Source organism: Serinus canaria, chromosome 18, assembly GCF_022539315.1.
Source record: "Serinus canaria isolate serCan28SL12 chromosome 18, serCan2020, whole genome shotgun sequence".
Classification (NCBI taxonomy): domain Eukaryota; kingdom Metazoa; phylum Chordata; class Aves; order Passeriformes; family Fringillidae; genus Serinus; species Serinus canaria.
Window position 1 is genome coordinate 644,399 of NC_066331.1, and position 17,082 is coordinate 661,480.

The window sequence follows — 17,082 nt, forward strand, 5'->3', positions numbered from 1 at the left end:
TGCAGCTCAGCCCCGGTGCTGCTGTGGGGAAGCTCAGTGACTGCTGGCTCAGAATGGTGAGGGAAGAGTCAAGCCTGGCAGCTGAGCTGGAATTTACTCCAACAAATGCACCAAAACCCCCCGAGCATCCCCACAACCTTCACTGCAGCGGCTGAAGTGACACATGCCCTGCCCCCAGTGTAACAGGCAGCAGCAAAAACCCCTTTGGGAAACTGTTCACCCTCTAAAGCTCTCAGTGAAGCACTCAGTGCCACAAAGGACACTCGGGCATCCTCAGACACCGAGTGCCCAGCGTTTTGTGATGCTTAGGAAAGCACCACGAGGAGCTCCTGCACTGGGGGCTGGGGCTCTCAGTGTGATGGCCTTAAAATCCAGCACAGCAGCAAGGTCTGGAGCTGCCACCACCCACCCAGAGGCAGCAGCAGTGGGAAAATCCAGCGGCAAAACCACCCTGAACTGGGTCATCACGTGGAAATGGAAATGGCTTCACAGTGCATGGCTGCTGCTGCTGCTGCTGCTGCTGCTGCTGCTGCTGCTGCTGCTGCACTCGGGGCCGCGTTAGGTGAACTCCTTTTTCTGGTGCTGCCTCCAGCACGAGCCAGAGGAGGTTGTGAGCAGAATCCTCAGGAAGGAGGCACTTGCAGGAGCACACAGGGTGCTGGCACAGCAGTTTAACAGAGGCCAGCAGAGCAGTTTCTGTGTAGCTGCTGGCACAGCAGGCACAGGGCAGTGATACCCAGAGCAGCTGCTTTGGGAGCATGCCTGGGCTCCCCTCACCAGTGGAGCTCACCAGGGATGAGGCAGCCCCAGAGGAAGGAGACAGCCCTGCTCTGCAGAGCTGCAGCCAGCACGGGCAGGGAGGGCAGCACCCAGAGCAGGTTCCCAGGATGCTCCGTCCCTGGGCACTGGGCTGGGAATGACCCCCCTTCCCCAGGGCTCTTTTCTGCCCTGCCTTCCCCCCACAGCCTCAGCCATGGGTGCCAGTGAGGGAGCCTCCGAGACCATCTGTCTTTAATCTTCTTAGAGCCAGGCAAGTCGGGAGAAATTCAGAGGGAAGAGGCACTGGAGTCCCTCTGTCCCTGGCTGTGACAGCACGGGGCTCTCAGCAGCTGGGGGAGCAGGTCCTGCCTGCCCCACACCCTCCGAGCTGTGCAAGCTGCCTGAGACAGCAGGCAGAGCACACTGGGAAGAACTCCCATCCCCTGGAGCACAGGGAGATGGAGCCCCTTCCCCAGGCACTGCAGGAGCCTGGTACCCCCCTCAGCCCCGTCCTGCCCTGCACCTTCCCCACCATCCTCAGATCAGCCCTGGAGAGTCCTGTCCTTGGAGCTCTTCCCCTCTCACCGCCGGAGCTGATGCTGTTCTTTGGCAGCCCAGGGTAATTATGGGATTTTCTCCACCAGAACCGGGTCTGTGTGTGTCCCCAGCACGGCTGCAGCCAGCAGCAGAAACTCCTCAGGTGCTCCATGGCTGCCTGGCTGCTCCTCCTGCTGAGCCTGCAGGCCCCCAGTGCCCCTTGTCCCTCAGGGCAGGAGCTGGGCAGAGCCCAGCAAAGGGGATTTCAGCCCCCAGAGCCCCAGCAGTGCAGCCCAGCTCCTCACCTCACACATCTCCTGTCTCCCAGCCACGCAGGCAAACCTTCCCAGGATGGACAAGCATCCAAAAGGCCTTCCCTGGCTGCAGGGGACACTGGGCTGCTCATGCCAAGCTACTTAAGCACAGAGATCGATTGATTGATTGTTTGATTGATTGATTTGCTAAGATTGCAGTGAGGACAGTTGCAGCCCTCTCCTGATGGGACCTGTGGGTGCTGAGAGCCTTTCTGCCTGTGCTCTGCTCCCACAGCTGCACCTGGCACTGCCAGGGCTGGGACCAGCTCCCCTGGCAGAGCAGTCTGATGCCATGTTGTGCTGATCTGAAGTGCCCCCTGGCAGAGTGACAATGAGAGGGGTGGTGGCCCACAGGCAGAGCTGGTAATGCCTGCTCAGGGCTGGGGAGCTGTGGGAAGGGCAGCAGTGAGGGAGGGCCTTGTCAGCACATGTCCTGCCTCATGCCCTGGGCACGGCACACGGCAGAGCTGGCACGGGCACAAATCACCCAGCACAGCAGAGAGCCCTGGGCTGAGCCTGTGGGCACTGCAGGGGCTGCCCTGGGGACAGGGACCCTCGGGCTCTGGGCTTGTGACACCCCCAGGGCCACCCCCTGGGATGTGGGGTCGTGGTTGGTGGCACCAGGAGCTGTGGCTGCTGCAGAGCAGCTGGGGTGGGCACTGGGCTGGGCTGTGAGGTGCTGTGGGGGGCTGTGGGGGGCTGTGGGGAGCTGTGGGGGGCTGTGGAGGGCTGTGGGGGGTTGTGGAGGGCTGTGGGGGGCTGTGTGGGGTTGTGGAGGGCTGTGGGGGGCTGTTTGGGCTGGGCTGTGAGCCGGGGTTTGTTCTCTACATGAATGGCTGCGGGATCCTTGCTCGGGAGCGAGCTGGGAGCTGCCGGGTTGGGTTGGGCAGCTTTGCTCTGGACAGACTGTGCAGTCTCAAAGCCGCGAGTGCCGCTGACCGGGAACGGGAGGCTCCGGCCCCCGCCCGGCTCCCCCCGGCCTGGCCGCTGCCGGTGCCCGGTGCCCACCCAAAGCACCGGTGCCAGAGGCGCTCCGGGCTCCCGGGGGAGCCCCGCTGCGCTCAGAGCTGTGTCAGAGGGGAGGAAGCGCTCGGCTCTGCGGTCAGGCACTCTCCACCCCTGCACCTGAGCCGAGGCTCAGCTCCCTCCCCTCCGCCTTCCTTCCGCCCGCCCCGGCAGCTTCTGCTGAGCCCTGGCTGCGAGGCTGCCCCGGCTCCTCATCCCCTCAGAGGATTAAAGGGAGTATTTATGTTCCCAAGTGTTCCAGAAGGGTTTCCTGGCCGGGCTGTCCACGTGTTGTGCTGTCCCTGGATCTCCGTGCCCCAAAGCTGCTTAGTACGACCCCAGAGGAGCTGCACTAAACCCGCCGGGAGATGGGTGCCCTGCCCGGGGGGAGATGGGTGCCCTGCCCTGGGGGAGGTGGGTGCCCTGCCCGGGGGGAGATGGGTGCCCTGCCCTGGGGGAGGTGGGTGCCCTGCCCGGGGGGGAGGTGGGTGCCCTGCCCGGGGGGAGATGGGTGCCCTGCCCTGGGGGAGGTGGGTGCCCTGCCCGGGGGGGAGGTGGGTGCCCTGCCCGGGGGGAGATGGGTGCCCTGCCCTGGGGGAGGTGGGTGCCCTGCCCGGGGGGGAGGTGGGTGCCCTGCCTGGGGGGAGATGGGTGCCCTGTCCGGGGAGATGGGTCCTGTCGGGGGAGATGGGTGCCCTGCCCGGGGGGAGATGGGTGCCCTGCCCGGGGGGGAGGTGGGTGCCCTGCCTGGGGGGAGGTGGGTGCCCTGCCTGGGGGGAGATGGGTGCCCTGTCCGGGGGGAGATGGGTGCTCTGCCCGGGGGGAGGTGGGTGCCCTGCCCGGGGGGAGGTGGGTGCCCTGCCCGGGGGGAAGAACCTCTTGGTCTCTGCAGGGCAGGACCTCAATCCAAGGCCCTGTGGGGGCTGCTCCGTGGCCCTGCTCCTGCTGATCAGGGCATGGGGCACTGGTGCTGTGATTGGGGTGATCCAGCACCCGCACCCAGCACAGCCCAGCCCACTCTGCCGCTGCAGAAGGCTCAGCCTTGGGCCTGCAGGACATTTCCATGGCCTGTGAATTCCTCTAACCCAGAGGCTGATGATGTGTGAGCCCCTGGCAGGTGTGCTGGAGGGGCAGAGCTGGCCCTGGGCAGTGGCCGAGCTCACCCAGGGTTTGTGTGGCTGGGAACAGCCCCAGGTGCTGAGTGAGCACAACTGGGAGACACAACTGGGCTCTGACTGGTTAGACTGGCTCCTCCAACCTCTGCCCTTCCTTGCACTGCTGCATTTGGTTAAATAGAGCCAACTCTTTGGTGAGGGACTCCAAGGCTCCCGGGGTCCTGCGCTGCTCCTGCCTGGCACGGCGGTGCCATCCCACAGTGGCGCTGTCCTGGGCTCCGTGGTGCCATGCCTGACCCTTGTGCAGAGTGTTCAGCTGCAGCCACTGCAGCCAGGACTGCAATCCACTGGCTGCTGAGCAGGGCTGGGGGCTGCTCCTTGGGAAGCTGCAGCCCATCTTCCTTTTCACTTCCCCTTCTCTCAGGCGGCTGCGTGTGCCCTGGGCAGCTATTTTTAGGCTGCTGCTCGCTGTCTGCTTTCCCCCGGGGATGCTGAGCAGGTTCTAGGAACTCCAGCTGTCTCTTGGGCAGCACGAGGGATGCTGTGCCTCCTGAGCTGGCTCCTTCACTGCCCAGCACATGCCCTGGCTCTGCCACCCCCCTGCAGCCGCCCTGGCACTGGGCACGAGGGTGGGGTGCCCGTCCCAGGGGTTCCCATCCCAGGGGTGCCCATCCAGTGGTGCTGGCACTGCTGAGGGAGCAGGGAGATCTCCTGTGCCAGGCTGATGCCAGTGTTGTGCCCAGGCAGCCAGGACTGCAGTTCTCACTGATTCCTGGGGCTCTGCACGGCTGCCCGAGCTGGGGGTGGCTGGGGCACCTTCCCGGCGGCAGGGCCAGCCCCGGGGAGGCTCCAGCCCCGCGTTCCCAAAGCCATGTTTGGGCTGTGGCTGCAGCAAGGCCATAAAAGGCAGCGTGGGGAGGGCGCTGGCGCCTGGCCCGCGGCATCTCCGTGTGCTGGAGCATCCCGGGAGCGGCTACGGGCAACCGGGGCTGGGCCACCCCGTGGGCAGCGGGCTCTGGCTCTCTCTTGCCCATCGCTGCCCAGCCCGTGTCCCACCGGCCCTCGGAAAGGGCCAGGCAGCCCCTGCCCCCGTGAGCAGAGCCCACCCCCCAGCCGTGGGTGCTCGGGGGGCACCGGCTGGTCCTGCTGGGCACGGCCAGGGCTCGCCCGGCCCGGGGGGCACCGGCTGGTCCTGCTGGGCACGGCCAGGGCTCGCCCGGCCCGGGGGCACGGCTGGCTCCACCCCAGGGCTGTCCCGGGGCCGGAGGTGCAGGGCCGCCTCTCACCAGTGTCACCCTCGGGCAGTGGCGGTGGCACCACGTGGCACGGGAGGTGCTGCGGTGCCAGGACCAGAGAGACTGGCAGGGCTGAGAGCACGGAAAGGAAATCCAGGCTGAAGCTGCAGATCCCTCCTTGGGGGTGCTCGGGGGCTCTGGAGGGGCGGGATGGGGTGCAGGAGCCCGGCAGAGGGGAAGGGGCAGCAGAGCCGATCCACAGCCCTGCAGACAGGGGCAGGGAGCAGCCCTGTCACCCTGGGTGGCTGATTCACGGGCACAGCCCGAGCTCTGCGCCGGGTGGGTGTGAGCCAGCCGGGAGGAATGCGAGAACACAAACAGCGAGGAGGAAGGGCGATTCCCCAGGTGTCAGGGTGGGCACCACTGAGCCGCAGGGCAAAGTGTCATTGCTGGAGAGCTGGGGCCAAGCGTTGGGACAGGGTGGGAGGGCTGTCCCCAGATTACACCCTCAGGGTTCTGAGCTGGGTGGGCACAAGCTGGCAGGCTCTCCTGGGACAGGGAGCTGGGGCAGGAGGGCTGCAGGGCCCCTGGGCTGTGCTGAGAGGAGCCCTGGCAATAGCTGTGCCCTCCCTGAGCCCTGGCAGTAGCTGTGCCCTCCCTGAGCCCTGGCAGTAGCTGTGCCCTCCCTGAGCCCTGGCAGTAGCTGTGCCCTTCCCAAGCTGTGGCCCCAGCACTCAGCTCCTGTCCCAGCACACCCAGCATCTTCCCTGCTCCTGCTGCAGTTTCCAAGGCAGTTTCGGCAATGCAGGTGTGTAGCACAGAGCCAGTGCAGCCATTTCAGACAAAGCAAAGTAAATCTCCTCTAATGGCACCTCCCCACCCCCTGGGCCGCTGCCACGGGGTCTGGGGGCTCAGCCCTGGGCCCAGCAGGTGCCTGTGCCCGTCCTGTCCCCTGTGCCACAGGGGATGCAGGGCTGATTCATCTCCTGCTTACGCACTTTCACTCTGCTCACTCCCTGCCCGAGCAGCTAAATTAAGCCGAGCAACAATGGGCCATCGATTATCCCATTACATTTCCATCGGGCCCGGCTTCCCGGCGGCTGCTGGAGGGTGGCACACGTGGCTGGGTGCAAAGAGCCCCAGCCAGGCTCTGCTCCTGTTCCCGGTGTCCCCAGACCCACCGCCCCACTGTGGCCACTGCCCAGGAGGAGGTGGCAGAACCCAGGTGCCAGCACTGATGCACCTGCACAAGGAATGGTCCTTTGTCCTTTGTCCTCCATGCCAAGGGGGAACCACCCCAGCTGTGCTGAGGTCAGGTCTTGCTCCAGCCATTTGCACAGACCAGGGGGCTGTGTCCTCTCTGTCCCTCACTTTCCACAGGCCTCTATCCCCTCCCTGATTGTCCCTTTCTGCCTGTGTCACCTATTCCAGCCCTGCTTGTTCTGAGGCTTTTTATGGTCCTAAAGCTGACAAGCAATCACTCAGGAGCAGAGAGACTGACCCGTGTGGAGCCTCCTCAGTGCCCCGCAGTGCCACCGTCCCGGCAGGGCTCTGCCCCAGGGCTCCGTGGTGCCTGTGAGCATCCCGGAGCTCATCCTGGAGCTCGGAGCCTCCTCCCAGCCGCAGCTGCCTGGAGAGGGGCAGGGCCAGGCCGTGGGACAGCGCTGGGCATTCCGGGGTGACCCGGGCGGTGCCACGGGGCGGGGCAGCCCAGGGAGGACCCCGCTCTGCTCCCTGCACGGGCTGGCTCTGCCGCCCACTCCCCGCTCTCTGAGGGCTCAGAAGCCGCCCAGGAGCTGAGGGTGACGCTGCTGTGTCTGCACGGGGATGCGCCGGCAGATCCTACCTGCGTCAGCAGCTGAATTCCCTGCTCTCATTCCCGCTCCGGCAGCGCCTTAACCCTTTCCTGCCAGCCTGAGCACGGGCTCCGTGCAGCCGCAGCCAGGGTGACTGTGACCCCCGGCTGTGGCACCCACGCCTGCAGGCAGGCAGGCAGCTCCCCGGCTTGTGCCCTGGCGGGTGCCCCGGCTCTCCTGGCACCCCTTCCCAGCCCGTCCTGGCCCATCCCGGCCGGGTGGTACTGCCGTGGCTGCCCCGGTCCCTGGGATGTGCCCAACCCTTGCTGAGCTGCTCCCGACCCCCGGGGAGGGGCGGCAGCGCTTTCCCGGTGCTCCCGCTGCTGTGGGCACCGGCACGGGGCACTTTGATCACCTCGGCAGAGGGCCTGAAGGTCAGCTGCTCTTGGGGCTGTTTGCAGGGATTCCAGCCGCGGCTGCAGGCTTTCCACTGCCCACCCTCACCTGCAATATGTGGAAATTGGGCTCCTGAAACCAGGAGCCGGCTGCTGGAGAGATTTGGGCCGGGCAGCCCCTCCTGGCAGTTGCCTTGAGCAGCAGGAGCAGCACCAAAGCTCTCTGCCTTCATCACAGCACCAAAGCTCTCTGCCTTCATCAGAGCACCAAAGCTTTCTGTCTTCATCACAGCACAGGCTCTGCCTAGGGCTGAGGGCTCGGGGTCAGGCAGGGGTGGGGATGGCCGTGCCGGGTGTTTGCAGTGTCCCTGGGCTCTGGGACGCCCCGTTCTCCCCTGCAGAAGGCTCTGGAGAGCAGAGAGGACATTGGCACATCCCCATCACTCGGCACCTCCCCGGCCGCCTCTGCCCCCGCCAAGCCCCGGCTCAGACAGAAGAAGCCGAACTTGTTTGTGGTTTCTGAAAGACAAACCAGAGCCAAACAAAATCAAAAATCTCAGGAAGAGTCCTTGGGCTGCTCCTTCTGCAGCTGCTTTGCCACATGGAGCAGGAGCTTCGGCAGGGCCTGAGCTTGCTGAACTCAGAGGGACCTGGGTATGGGGCACCTGGGGGCTGCCAAAGAGCCCCTCAGGGTTGGCAAAGGCGCCGCTCAAAGTCTGGCTGACACCAGGTGCCCTTGCTGGGATGCCTGAGCTGTGTCCGTGCTCACCCCTGTGGTTTTGGGAAGGACTGGCTGTGGGGCTGAGCCACGTGCAGCTGCAGCAGGGCTCTCCCCACCCGTGCAGCAGCTGCAGCAGCAGCAGGGCTTTCCCCAGCCCTGCAGCAGCCACACCAGGGCTCTCCCCACCCGTGCAGCAGCAGCATGGCTCTCCCCACCCGCTCACTGCCCCAGGGTGGGCAGCTCAAGCTGCAGCCCCACGGCAAGTCTGGGCTGGCACCGCTGGCACAGCTCCCGCTGGGCACTGCCGGGGCTGCCCCAGCCTCTGCTTTTCCTCCAGGAGCCCCGAAAGCTCTCGGCGAGCTGTATTTGTGTTTAAAGGAGCACAGGAAAGGGCTGCAGAACCTGGAGCACTGTGCTCAGTGCCCGGGGCTGGAGGAGCCCTGAGCTCCAGCCAGCCGGGTCTGTTTTCATGGCCCAAGCAGAGTGACCTGGGATTAATCAGCCACCCGGGAGGACAGGCTATGTTGGGTTTGAAATTCTTTAGTGCTTGTAATAACTCAGGTGAGTCTCTCGGTTCCTGTGAGCTGTAATTTTTCATTTGACAGGCAGTGTCCTGTGACAAAAGAGCCAAACAGCCACATCCAAACACACCCAGCCCTGGGATGTGGCACCAGGCCCCTCCACCTGTCCCTGCCCCACTCCCAGGTGACAATTTCCCCAGTGCAGCCAGCTCCAGGGGCAGTTTGGCCACACCTGTGTGGTCAGGGCTCAATGCCAAGGACACACGATGCTGACCCATTGACCCCCGCCCGTGGGACAGCTCGGGGCCCTGCCAGCCTCGGGACCCCGTGTGTCCCTCTGCCCTCTGTCCCCCTGTCCTGGGCCCAGCCCAGTCTCCATCTCGAGGTGTGTGCTGTGCTCTGTTCCCCTCTCCCCGGGCTCCAGGAGCGGGATGGGGTTCCCGCAGGGATTACAGAGCCCAGCGTTACCGCGGGACAAGGACTTGCTGTTTGTTCCTGCCTGCTCCCCTTGCCCCGGCGGCAGCGGGAGGCGGGAGGATGTGTCAGCTCGAGGCAGGGCCTAAAGAGGCTTACAGGGACTGCTCACCTCCGCCAGGGGCTATTCTGGGCTCTCAGCTGCCGCTAATGCAGCGCTCAGGGCAGCGCTGGCAGATGCCACGTGAGGGTCCCTGCTCCCGGCACCCACCTTCCCCCTCTGCAGGGAAGAAAGCTTGGCTGCTTTTTTGTTCCTTGGGGTCTTTTTCAGGTGGCAAAGAGTGTCACAGAGGAAAATCCTGGGGATGGGTCAGGAGCACCTTTGAAGTGCACGGCCCTGTCCAGTGTGGGACTCGATGCCATCCTTGCACTGCAGGGAAATCCCAAGGTTGCTCCCAGGGCTATCCCAGGCACTGCCAGAGGCCTCCAGGTTGGCTTCACTGACCCCGTTTCCCCCCAGACAAGCTCAGATGGTTGTGGAGCTCCAGTGTGAGTTAAATAAAGGCATCACAAGTCAATGGACAGGCTGAGACTGGAACTGGGTCACTGGGATGAGAGCACTGTTGGCCCCTGGGGACCAGCTCCATCCCTTTGTGTCCCCAGCCAGGACAACGTGGGCTCAGTGTGTGCCAGGGACATGGGGAGCTCCAGGGGGGAGTACAGGGACAGACACCTGAGGTCTCCTGCTGGCAGGGGGACACTCAGGGGACACCAGGCGTGGCAGAGTGGCCAAGGGTGGCAAATGGTGCCAAGGATGCACACCCAGAGCTGAGCCCTGCTTCGAACAGAACCCAGCTCATTCCACACACTGGAAAGCTGCAGTGCAGAGTCTTTAACTAAACGAATCCTGAGTGATTTCCACATTGCTGAATGACATTTTAATAGTGGAAAAATAACGCTCCAAATTATCTACTTCATCTCTTCCTATTGTCTTTTACTGGCTGGGAACGAGTGCTGCAGCAAAACCAGCTCTGGCCCTTCTGGGAGGGGTTTGCTGGTGCCTCCCAGCCCACGGCAGGCAGTGGGGAGGCCAGGAGGGACTGTGCCCCTGTGCCCAGCACCCCGTAAGCCCAGCAGGGGCTGTGCCCCTGTGCCCAGTCCTCCAGGCCTGGCAGGGCTGCCCACACCTCACAGTGCTCCTTTGGGGCTCCGGCTGCCCTGGCACCAGGAGCAGCCATAGTGCTGCCAAGGTCTCACGGCCATGCCCGTGCCACACAGGGCTGGCAGGTGCCAGAGGGCACGGTCTGCCTCCTGCTGTCCCCCTGGGAGCTGGCACCTGTCCCTGTGCCACCAAGTCACTCTGCAGGAAGATGCTTCTGGCATTTTCTGCCATGTGCTTTTTCTGACCTGAATTCAGCCACTGCCACTTGGAGCCTCCACGTGGATGGAACCATCGAGTGCTGCCACAGGGGCCCAGGAGCAGAGCCTGGGGACAGCAAAGCAGCCCTGGCACCCAGCACGTCCCTGAGTGGCTGCAAGAGGGGCAGCTCAAGCTGGGGCACGGCGTCTGCTGTCCCCAGCCTGCAGAGCAATGGACACACAAAAGCCTCACACCAACTTTTATTACCACTGAAACACAAATCTCCAGGAGCCCCCTGCCCAGAGGAGAGACACCCCACAGGAGGTGTCCCTTGCCAAAGCCCAGCCCTGCAGCCTCGGTGCCCTGCAGCCAGGCTGACTCAGAGCTGCGCCATTCCCAGTGGGTTTCCCCACTGCTCCCATCCAGGGGAAGGTTTCCATCCTCTGGATTGTTGGCACACAAATCAGGAGCTGAACTGTCCTTGTGCCACTCAACAGGCAGCCCTTGGCACGCTGCCCTCAGTGGGTCAGGGCTCCTTCCACTCAGGAACGCCGCCTGCTCTGGGCTGGTGCTGCTTCACTTCCCAGCAGGAACGGGCTCCAGGACAGCTCTGGGTAAGGCTTTGCAGAGGGTTTTGAGAGAAATGTGCTTGTCAGGTGCAGGAACCCACCCAGCTCTGCCCGAGGACCCGGTGGTTCCCCACGTGCTGCTGAGGGCACAGACACTCCTGAGAGGCAGGGCTGGGAGTGAGCCTGCCCAGGAGAGCTGCGTGGGCAGCAGCAGCTCCAGTGACAGGAGCAGGACTGCCAGGGAGGGCTGCAGAGGGATGCAGGGAGGCACAGCCTGCTGCCACCTCGGCTCCTTTTCCACCCCCACAAGGAAAGTGCTCCCCGGGCTCTGTTTGGCACAAATGCTGGCTCAGGACAAGTTTCATTTTCACTTTGGGATGTGGGACAGGGAGCACCCCTGGCACTGACTGGAGGGCCTAAAACCCACACGGGGTGTATGTGCCACAGGCTGTGGCAGTGACAGGCAAGGACAGTAAATATTCAGTAACTGAGGAGGGCCAAAGGAAACACAATGGGAAACATACTGGAAACAACAGACTAAAGTATTAAAGTCTGCAGCTGTCAGCATAAAGAAACAGCTTTGCTGTAATGTCAGAGAATCACAGAATGGTTTGGGTTGGGAGGGACCTTAAAGCTCATCCCATTCCACCCCTGCCATGGCAGGGACATCTCCCACAGTGTCCAGCCTGGCCTTGGGCACTGCCAGGGATCCAGGGGCAGCCCCAGCTGCTCTGGGCACCCTGTGCCACGGCCTCACCACCCTCCTAGGGAAGAATTCCTTCCCAATATCTCATGAAGAAGGAAACTTTGGGCAGTGTCTGTGAAATACCCTGGGGCAGTCCATTTTCTATAAAAGTGGAAAAAAATCATGCCAGCCAGTGCATCCTATAAAACCAGAATAGGCCAGAGACAGGACTTTGAGGTGACCAATCCTTTCTTGCTGACAAAGCAGACACCTGCCCTGCAATCCCAATGCTCTGCAGTTTTATTTTTGGCAGATTATAATTAAAATGGCTTTTATGGCTTTAAAAAGAAGCCACGAAGCTGCAGGTTTTGGTTGAAGCAGAGAGGTGTGCTCTGGGAGAGGGGACAGTGGCCTTGGCCCTGCTCCTGCCACCTGCCCACCAACACTTCTGGGTGGCCTTGGCTCCTCGGAGTGCTCTCGTTTCTCACCAGCAGGTAAGAAAGTTCTGGTTGCTAACCAGTCCAGTCCCAGAGGCAGAATAAAAAGTCCTTGTTAAAACCTAGAAAAGCTCGTTTCTAACAAAATCAAATCCAAACACAGTTCCTGGGCCAATGCCTTTCTCTCAGGTTCCATCACCCATGCAACGGAACTTCCCCTACAGAGCAACTGAATTCCTCTTCCGTTCCACACCTTCCAGTCTTCTCGGGAGCCTTGACAAGTATTCCTCCATTTCTTTCTTTAACATTTTTTCCTATGCACATCCTTCCTGCCCTTCCCTTCCCCTCCCTTCCGCCGTCGCACCCTGTTCCTCTCAGCTATTTTCGGAAGGCAAAGACATCCCGTGTCCTCAGGCCCTTCTTGCCTTCACTTCCTGGTGCAGGAGAAGACTCTTCCACCAGCCCCCCGTAGGGGCAGCTCTCGGACTCTGGGTGGTGCCCAGAGCACTCAACGGCGGGGATGAAGCCACTGTCCCACATGCCTGTCCCACACAGCTTGCAGAGGTCGTGCAGGCTGCAGGGGATGCGGGGCAGCAGGTGGAACTGGTAGAGCAGACTCCTGGCCTGGAGGGACAGAGAGGGAAAAGTCACCCCTAACCAGGGACTAACACAGAGGGCTGGGGTGGCTTCCCACCCAATCCTCCCATTTGGCTGCCTGGGCTTCAGCAAAGGTGTCCTGCCAAACACCTGAGGGTTACCCGAGGCCCTGGGGACAGTGGCAGGTCACAGGGCTGCCACACACCACAGCCCATCCTATGGCCCCCATCACTGCCAGCTGAAAGGGAACGGGCACCGTGGCACCAGCAGCTCTGGCTCCATTTCCCTGAGCAGCTTATCCAAACAAGAGTTATCCCAACCACACTGCCACCTCCTCCTGCTGCAAATCTTGTTGCCAGGCAAACAGCAGCATCCCACCCAGGCAGCCACGGGGATACAGGAGATGCAAGGCTGAAGCAGCAGTCCCTGGGTTTCTGGATACTCTGACTCATCTCTGGACCTTGTCCCACGGGGGCACCTGGGCATTTACCTTCCTGAGTACGAGCTCCCCGTTCATGTGCATGGCCAGGTTGCTGAAATGCAGCAGCATCTGGTCAGTGGCCAGCTGCTGCTCGATGACGTCGTCCCCATAAATCACCACGATGGCCACGCAGATGAAGAGGTGGAAATAGTCTGTCTGCAATGGGAACACAGGGGCTGCTGTACAGCAGGTGGAGGCAGAGCTCTGGCTTCACCTCCCACCCTCCACAAGCGGGTTCTTGGTGAGAGATTTTGCTCCCTTCAGTTCTGCCCAGTGATGAGAATGTGAGTTACTGGGGACTTCTGAAACACAGCCAAGCCAAAGCCTCTTTCCTTCACAGCACAGCAGCAAGGTCTGCACCAGTGTTTGCACCACAGAGCAGATTCTTGGGAAGACGTTTCCCGGCTGTGTAAGAGAAGCCTGAACTTCAGAAGTGGGTGTTCAGCATTTCCTGAAACACCTCCATGTGAAGCCCAGACATCCCCAAGGAGGAGAGGCAAGCAGGGCTCCATCCTCTTGCTACATAGATAAACCTCTGCCACAGTCCCAGACCCGACTTATTTTGGCTACTTTGCTTTGAAGAGCCTCTCTGGAAACCCTCAGAGCTGAGGCTGAGCACTCAGCCAGGACGTGCCGTGCCTTGGCAGCTGCCTCACCTGGTAGTGAGCCCAGCAGGCCTCCCACATGCGCAGCGCCTCGGCCTCCGGGAACTCCCTCTTGAAGCAGAGCAGGATCCAGCGGTGGCAGAAGAGCATCTGCAGCCCGTCCTCCCCCAGGGCGCACAGGTGCTGGTGGAAGCGCGGGTGCATCAGCCGCAGCAGCTCGCGCAGGTACAGCTGCAGGGGACAGCAAGAGACAGCCCGGGCTGAGGCCCTGCCTGGGCCACCCCCAGCACCCCAGGGAGCTGCAGAGCTGAGAGCTCTTCTCTCTCAGCTGCCATTTCACACGAAGGAGGGACGTAACTGCCTCTGGAGTGCCTCAGGATCAATTCTACCCACCAGGTATTTCCATAGAATCACAGAATATCCTGAGCTGGAACTGATCCACAAGGATCACCCAAGTCCAGCTCCTGGCTCTGCACATGGCAACCCCAAAGATCACCCCAAGGATGTAGTGGCTCTGGAGCGTGATTGGCATGCTGGACCCCACCAGCCCAGGAACTGGGGAGAGGAGAAGCCATGACAGGGCTGAAGGGAGTCCAGCTCTCAGCCTCACCAGCTGCTTCTCCATGTCCTCATCCCGGGGGGAGCTGATGAAGATCGTGTTCTGCATCAACCCAACAAAGCACCAGAAGGTATCAGACTCATCCAGGACCTCTGCCAGGAGTGGGGCAACCAGGTCAGACATGCCCTGGGAGTACCCAATGGCTGGGTTAAACACTGCATAGTTCAGCAAGATCCTCCTGGAGCAGAGACAAACGCAGAGGGGACAGGTGAGGACAGGTGACAGCATCATCTCAGGGACAAAGACACAGGACCTCATGTGAGGTGCTAAAACACAGACAGGAAAACCCTGCTGCAAACCCCATGTGGCATAGACTTCAGGAAAAGGTTTGGCATTCACAGACAGGAAAATGTAAACAGAAAATGAGAATTTTACAAGATTAAGAGGACAGAAATGAAGGGCCTATGGGAATGGAAAGATGATGCCCAACACATCCATAAAGCTCCAAGCCATGCTCTTGGATGAAACCCAGCTCTTTTGAGGTCACACCTTTACAAGTCACACTCTCATGGAGCAGACTTTGGTGTGCTTGTCCTCTCCCCACCAGGAGAACCACAGAGCCAAGCACCTGCCCACTGCCCTACCACAGCACCTTTGCTGTGCCCATGTGTGCAGGGAAGCTCAGGGATGGGAGCAGGGTTATAGGACAGAGAAGGGAACTACAGCAGCAGTGGGAGCACTGGGGAAGGCCTTGCTGCTGCATCCCGTGGCTGCAGAGGCACAGTGGGTGCTGTGCAGCATTCCCAGGCAGTCTGGGCTGGGAACATTGAGCAGGACATGGATTTTAGGAGACTGGAATCAGACACTTCACCTCATGGTCTCCACATTTGGGTTGCCCTCCCCTCGGAAGAACTGGTTGCTGCGGTCGGTCCTCACCACGTCCTTGTCCACCGTGAACTGCACCTGGCGCCAGAAATCCTTCTGCTCATCTGGAGTCATGGACAGCCTGGAAACCACGCAGCAACAGCACAGGGTTGCCAAGAAAGGAATGTGATTGCCACGATGAACAAAAAGCCTCATTTCAGTCTTAGTCTGCAGAGAAAAACTACCCCTGTACCAAGTTTCCTCAGCACCTGAGAAACAGACCAGCAGGTCTGCCCAGAACAGTGGATTTTCTGTTCCAAGGGATTACTGGAAGGAGCCTCCTGGGTTATAAACAGGATGACATGATGTGTTTGCTGCAATAAACACTTCAGAAGCATCAGACTCTGTTCTCCACTGCCCCGTGGAAATCAGCACACCAGAACTCACCACTCTGGTTTGATTGTCTCCTGATTATTAACAGTACTGTGCCACTGCAGCTCCAGTGTACCCACCTCCATTTAACAACACACAATTCTTGCATTAACAACCTTCTGGAACTACATAACCCTTCTCATCCCTTATTTTTATGTACATTTTATTCATAAAGAAATACAAGATCCCAATTTCACCTTCAGTGTTCCAACCTGAGCCTTGCCAGTGAGGTGTTTCCCTGTGTGGCTCTGACAAGGCTGCTCCCAGAGCCCAGGAAAGGAAATGTCTGAGCTCTGTGGCATTGACTCCAGAGCCTTAGCAGTGCCCAGCACCTCTCTCCCACTCCTCTACTCCAGCCTCTCCTCATGCAAAGGATGCAGAGACTGAGGTGTCACTGTGATACCCAGCCCAAGGAAGATGAGCAGAGGAGGATGATGATGGTGTGTTACCTTTTCTCCTGGATCTCAAAGTATTCTTTCCTCTTCTGGAGCCTCAGTGCCTCTCTCTCTTCAGAGGTGGACTCGTAGCTGTAGTAGTGCAGCAGAAAGGGCCACACCTCCCCACGGATGGAAATATCAATCCCACCAAAGAAAATGGCCTGGAAGAAGGAGCAAAAGTTATGGCTGGTAGAGTTTCAGCATTCCCAAAAACAGCAACAGGCAACTGCCCGCTGCTGTGCTTTGGTGCCTCTGCAGCTCTTTCCTGACAAGTGACGCCTTGATTCAAGCTCCTGCAATTTGCACATGTTTAGAGGGAAAGTGCTGGCCCTCTATTCCCAGACCAGACACAAATCAGGCTCATTTCAATGTCAATAACCACCCCCGGAGAGGCTCTATGATTAACGTGTCGTTCTCATGTCACGGCTTAATCCCAAATCCTGGAGACTCTGCACTGCACTGCAAACTTCTCTCTCAGGGCCCGGCCCCGTGCTCCCCTCAGCCCTGTTATTTCATACAGCAATCTCACTTTATACAGGCTCAGTTCATACAATCTCAGTTCATGCAATCTCAGCTATTTCAACCATCTCAGCTCCTTCAGCAATCTCCAGTGCTCTCTGTGCCTTGGTCACACATTCTGCAAACACAGCAGGCATGGGCACTTCGGTTTATTGATTCCAAATGGCAACAGAAGTGGGACAGCTCCTCGGTCAGAGAAATGCTCCCCCACCACAGAGTCACAGAACTGTTAGGGCTGGAGGGGACTGGAGATATCCAGTCCGAAGGCAGGGTCACCTAGAGCAGGTGATACAGGAACATGTCCAGGTGGGAATCCAGTCCCACAGCAAGATCTCCAGCCAAGGCTTCACTCAGGTCTCCATCCTCCCAAAAGCCTAGCTCTTGTTCCTGGCAGGAGCACAGACTCCTGCAGCTGCCCTGGGGACTGGCACTCAGCAAGGAGAGAACACAGAGAGCCCCTCACCTTCCTGAGCCTGTACTCCTCCTCCACCTGGCCGGCCTCGTTGAGGTGCTGCAGCCAGGCTGCCACGTCCAGGCGCCGCTGGGAGTTCTCCTCGGGGTGGGTCTCTGAGGAGGGCAGCTTGGGGCGGCGGATGGAGAACTGCATGCAGGTTTTCTCATCTGCAAGCTGCTGAGGGGGCAGAGCAAACCACAACTGCAGCAGGAGCCAGGGAGAGCAGCACAGTGTGAAACCCAGAGCAGGGAAACCTCTGCGTGGTTCATGT

At 60.6% G+C, this 17,082-nt stretch overlaps 1 protein-coding gene across 3 annotated transcripts in view; it reads right to left on the bottom strand.

The window, feature by feature from the left end:
- Window positions 1-11,708: 11,708 nt before the first annotated feature.
- TBC1D16 (TBC1 domain family member 16) overlaps window positions 11,709-17,082 on the bottom strand; it is a 28,682-nt gene continuing 23,308 nt past the window's right edge. For 2 of the 3 annotated variants that reach the window (XM_030232094.2, XM_030232092.2), the window contains 7 exons: window positions 16,821-16,988; window positions 15,851-15,999; window positions 14,977-15,111; window positions 14,157-14,343; window positions 13,598-13,777; window positions 12,951-13,097; window positions 11,709-12,487 (listed from right to left, as the gene is read on the bottom strand). In XM_030232094.2, coding sequence (XP_030087954.1) covers window positions 12,242-12,487; window positions 12,951-13,097; window positions 13,598-13,777; window positions 14,157-14,343; window positions 14,977-15,111; window positions 15,851-15,999; window positions 16,821-16,988 — 1,212 coding nt within the window. In that variant the 3' untranslated portion in view covers window positions 11,709-12,241. The remainder of the gene's footprint in view (window positions 12,488-12,950; window positions 13,098-13,597; window positions 13,778-14,156; window positions 14,344-14,976; window positions 15,112-15,850; window positions 16,000-16,820; window positions 16,989-17,082) is intronic. The other variant, XM_030232093.2, reaches the window with a different exon arrangement.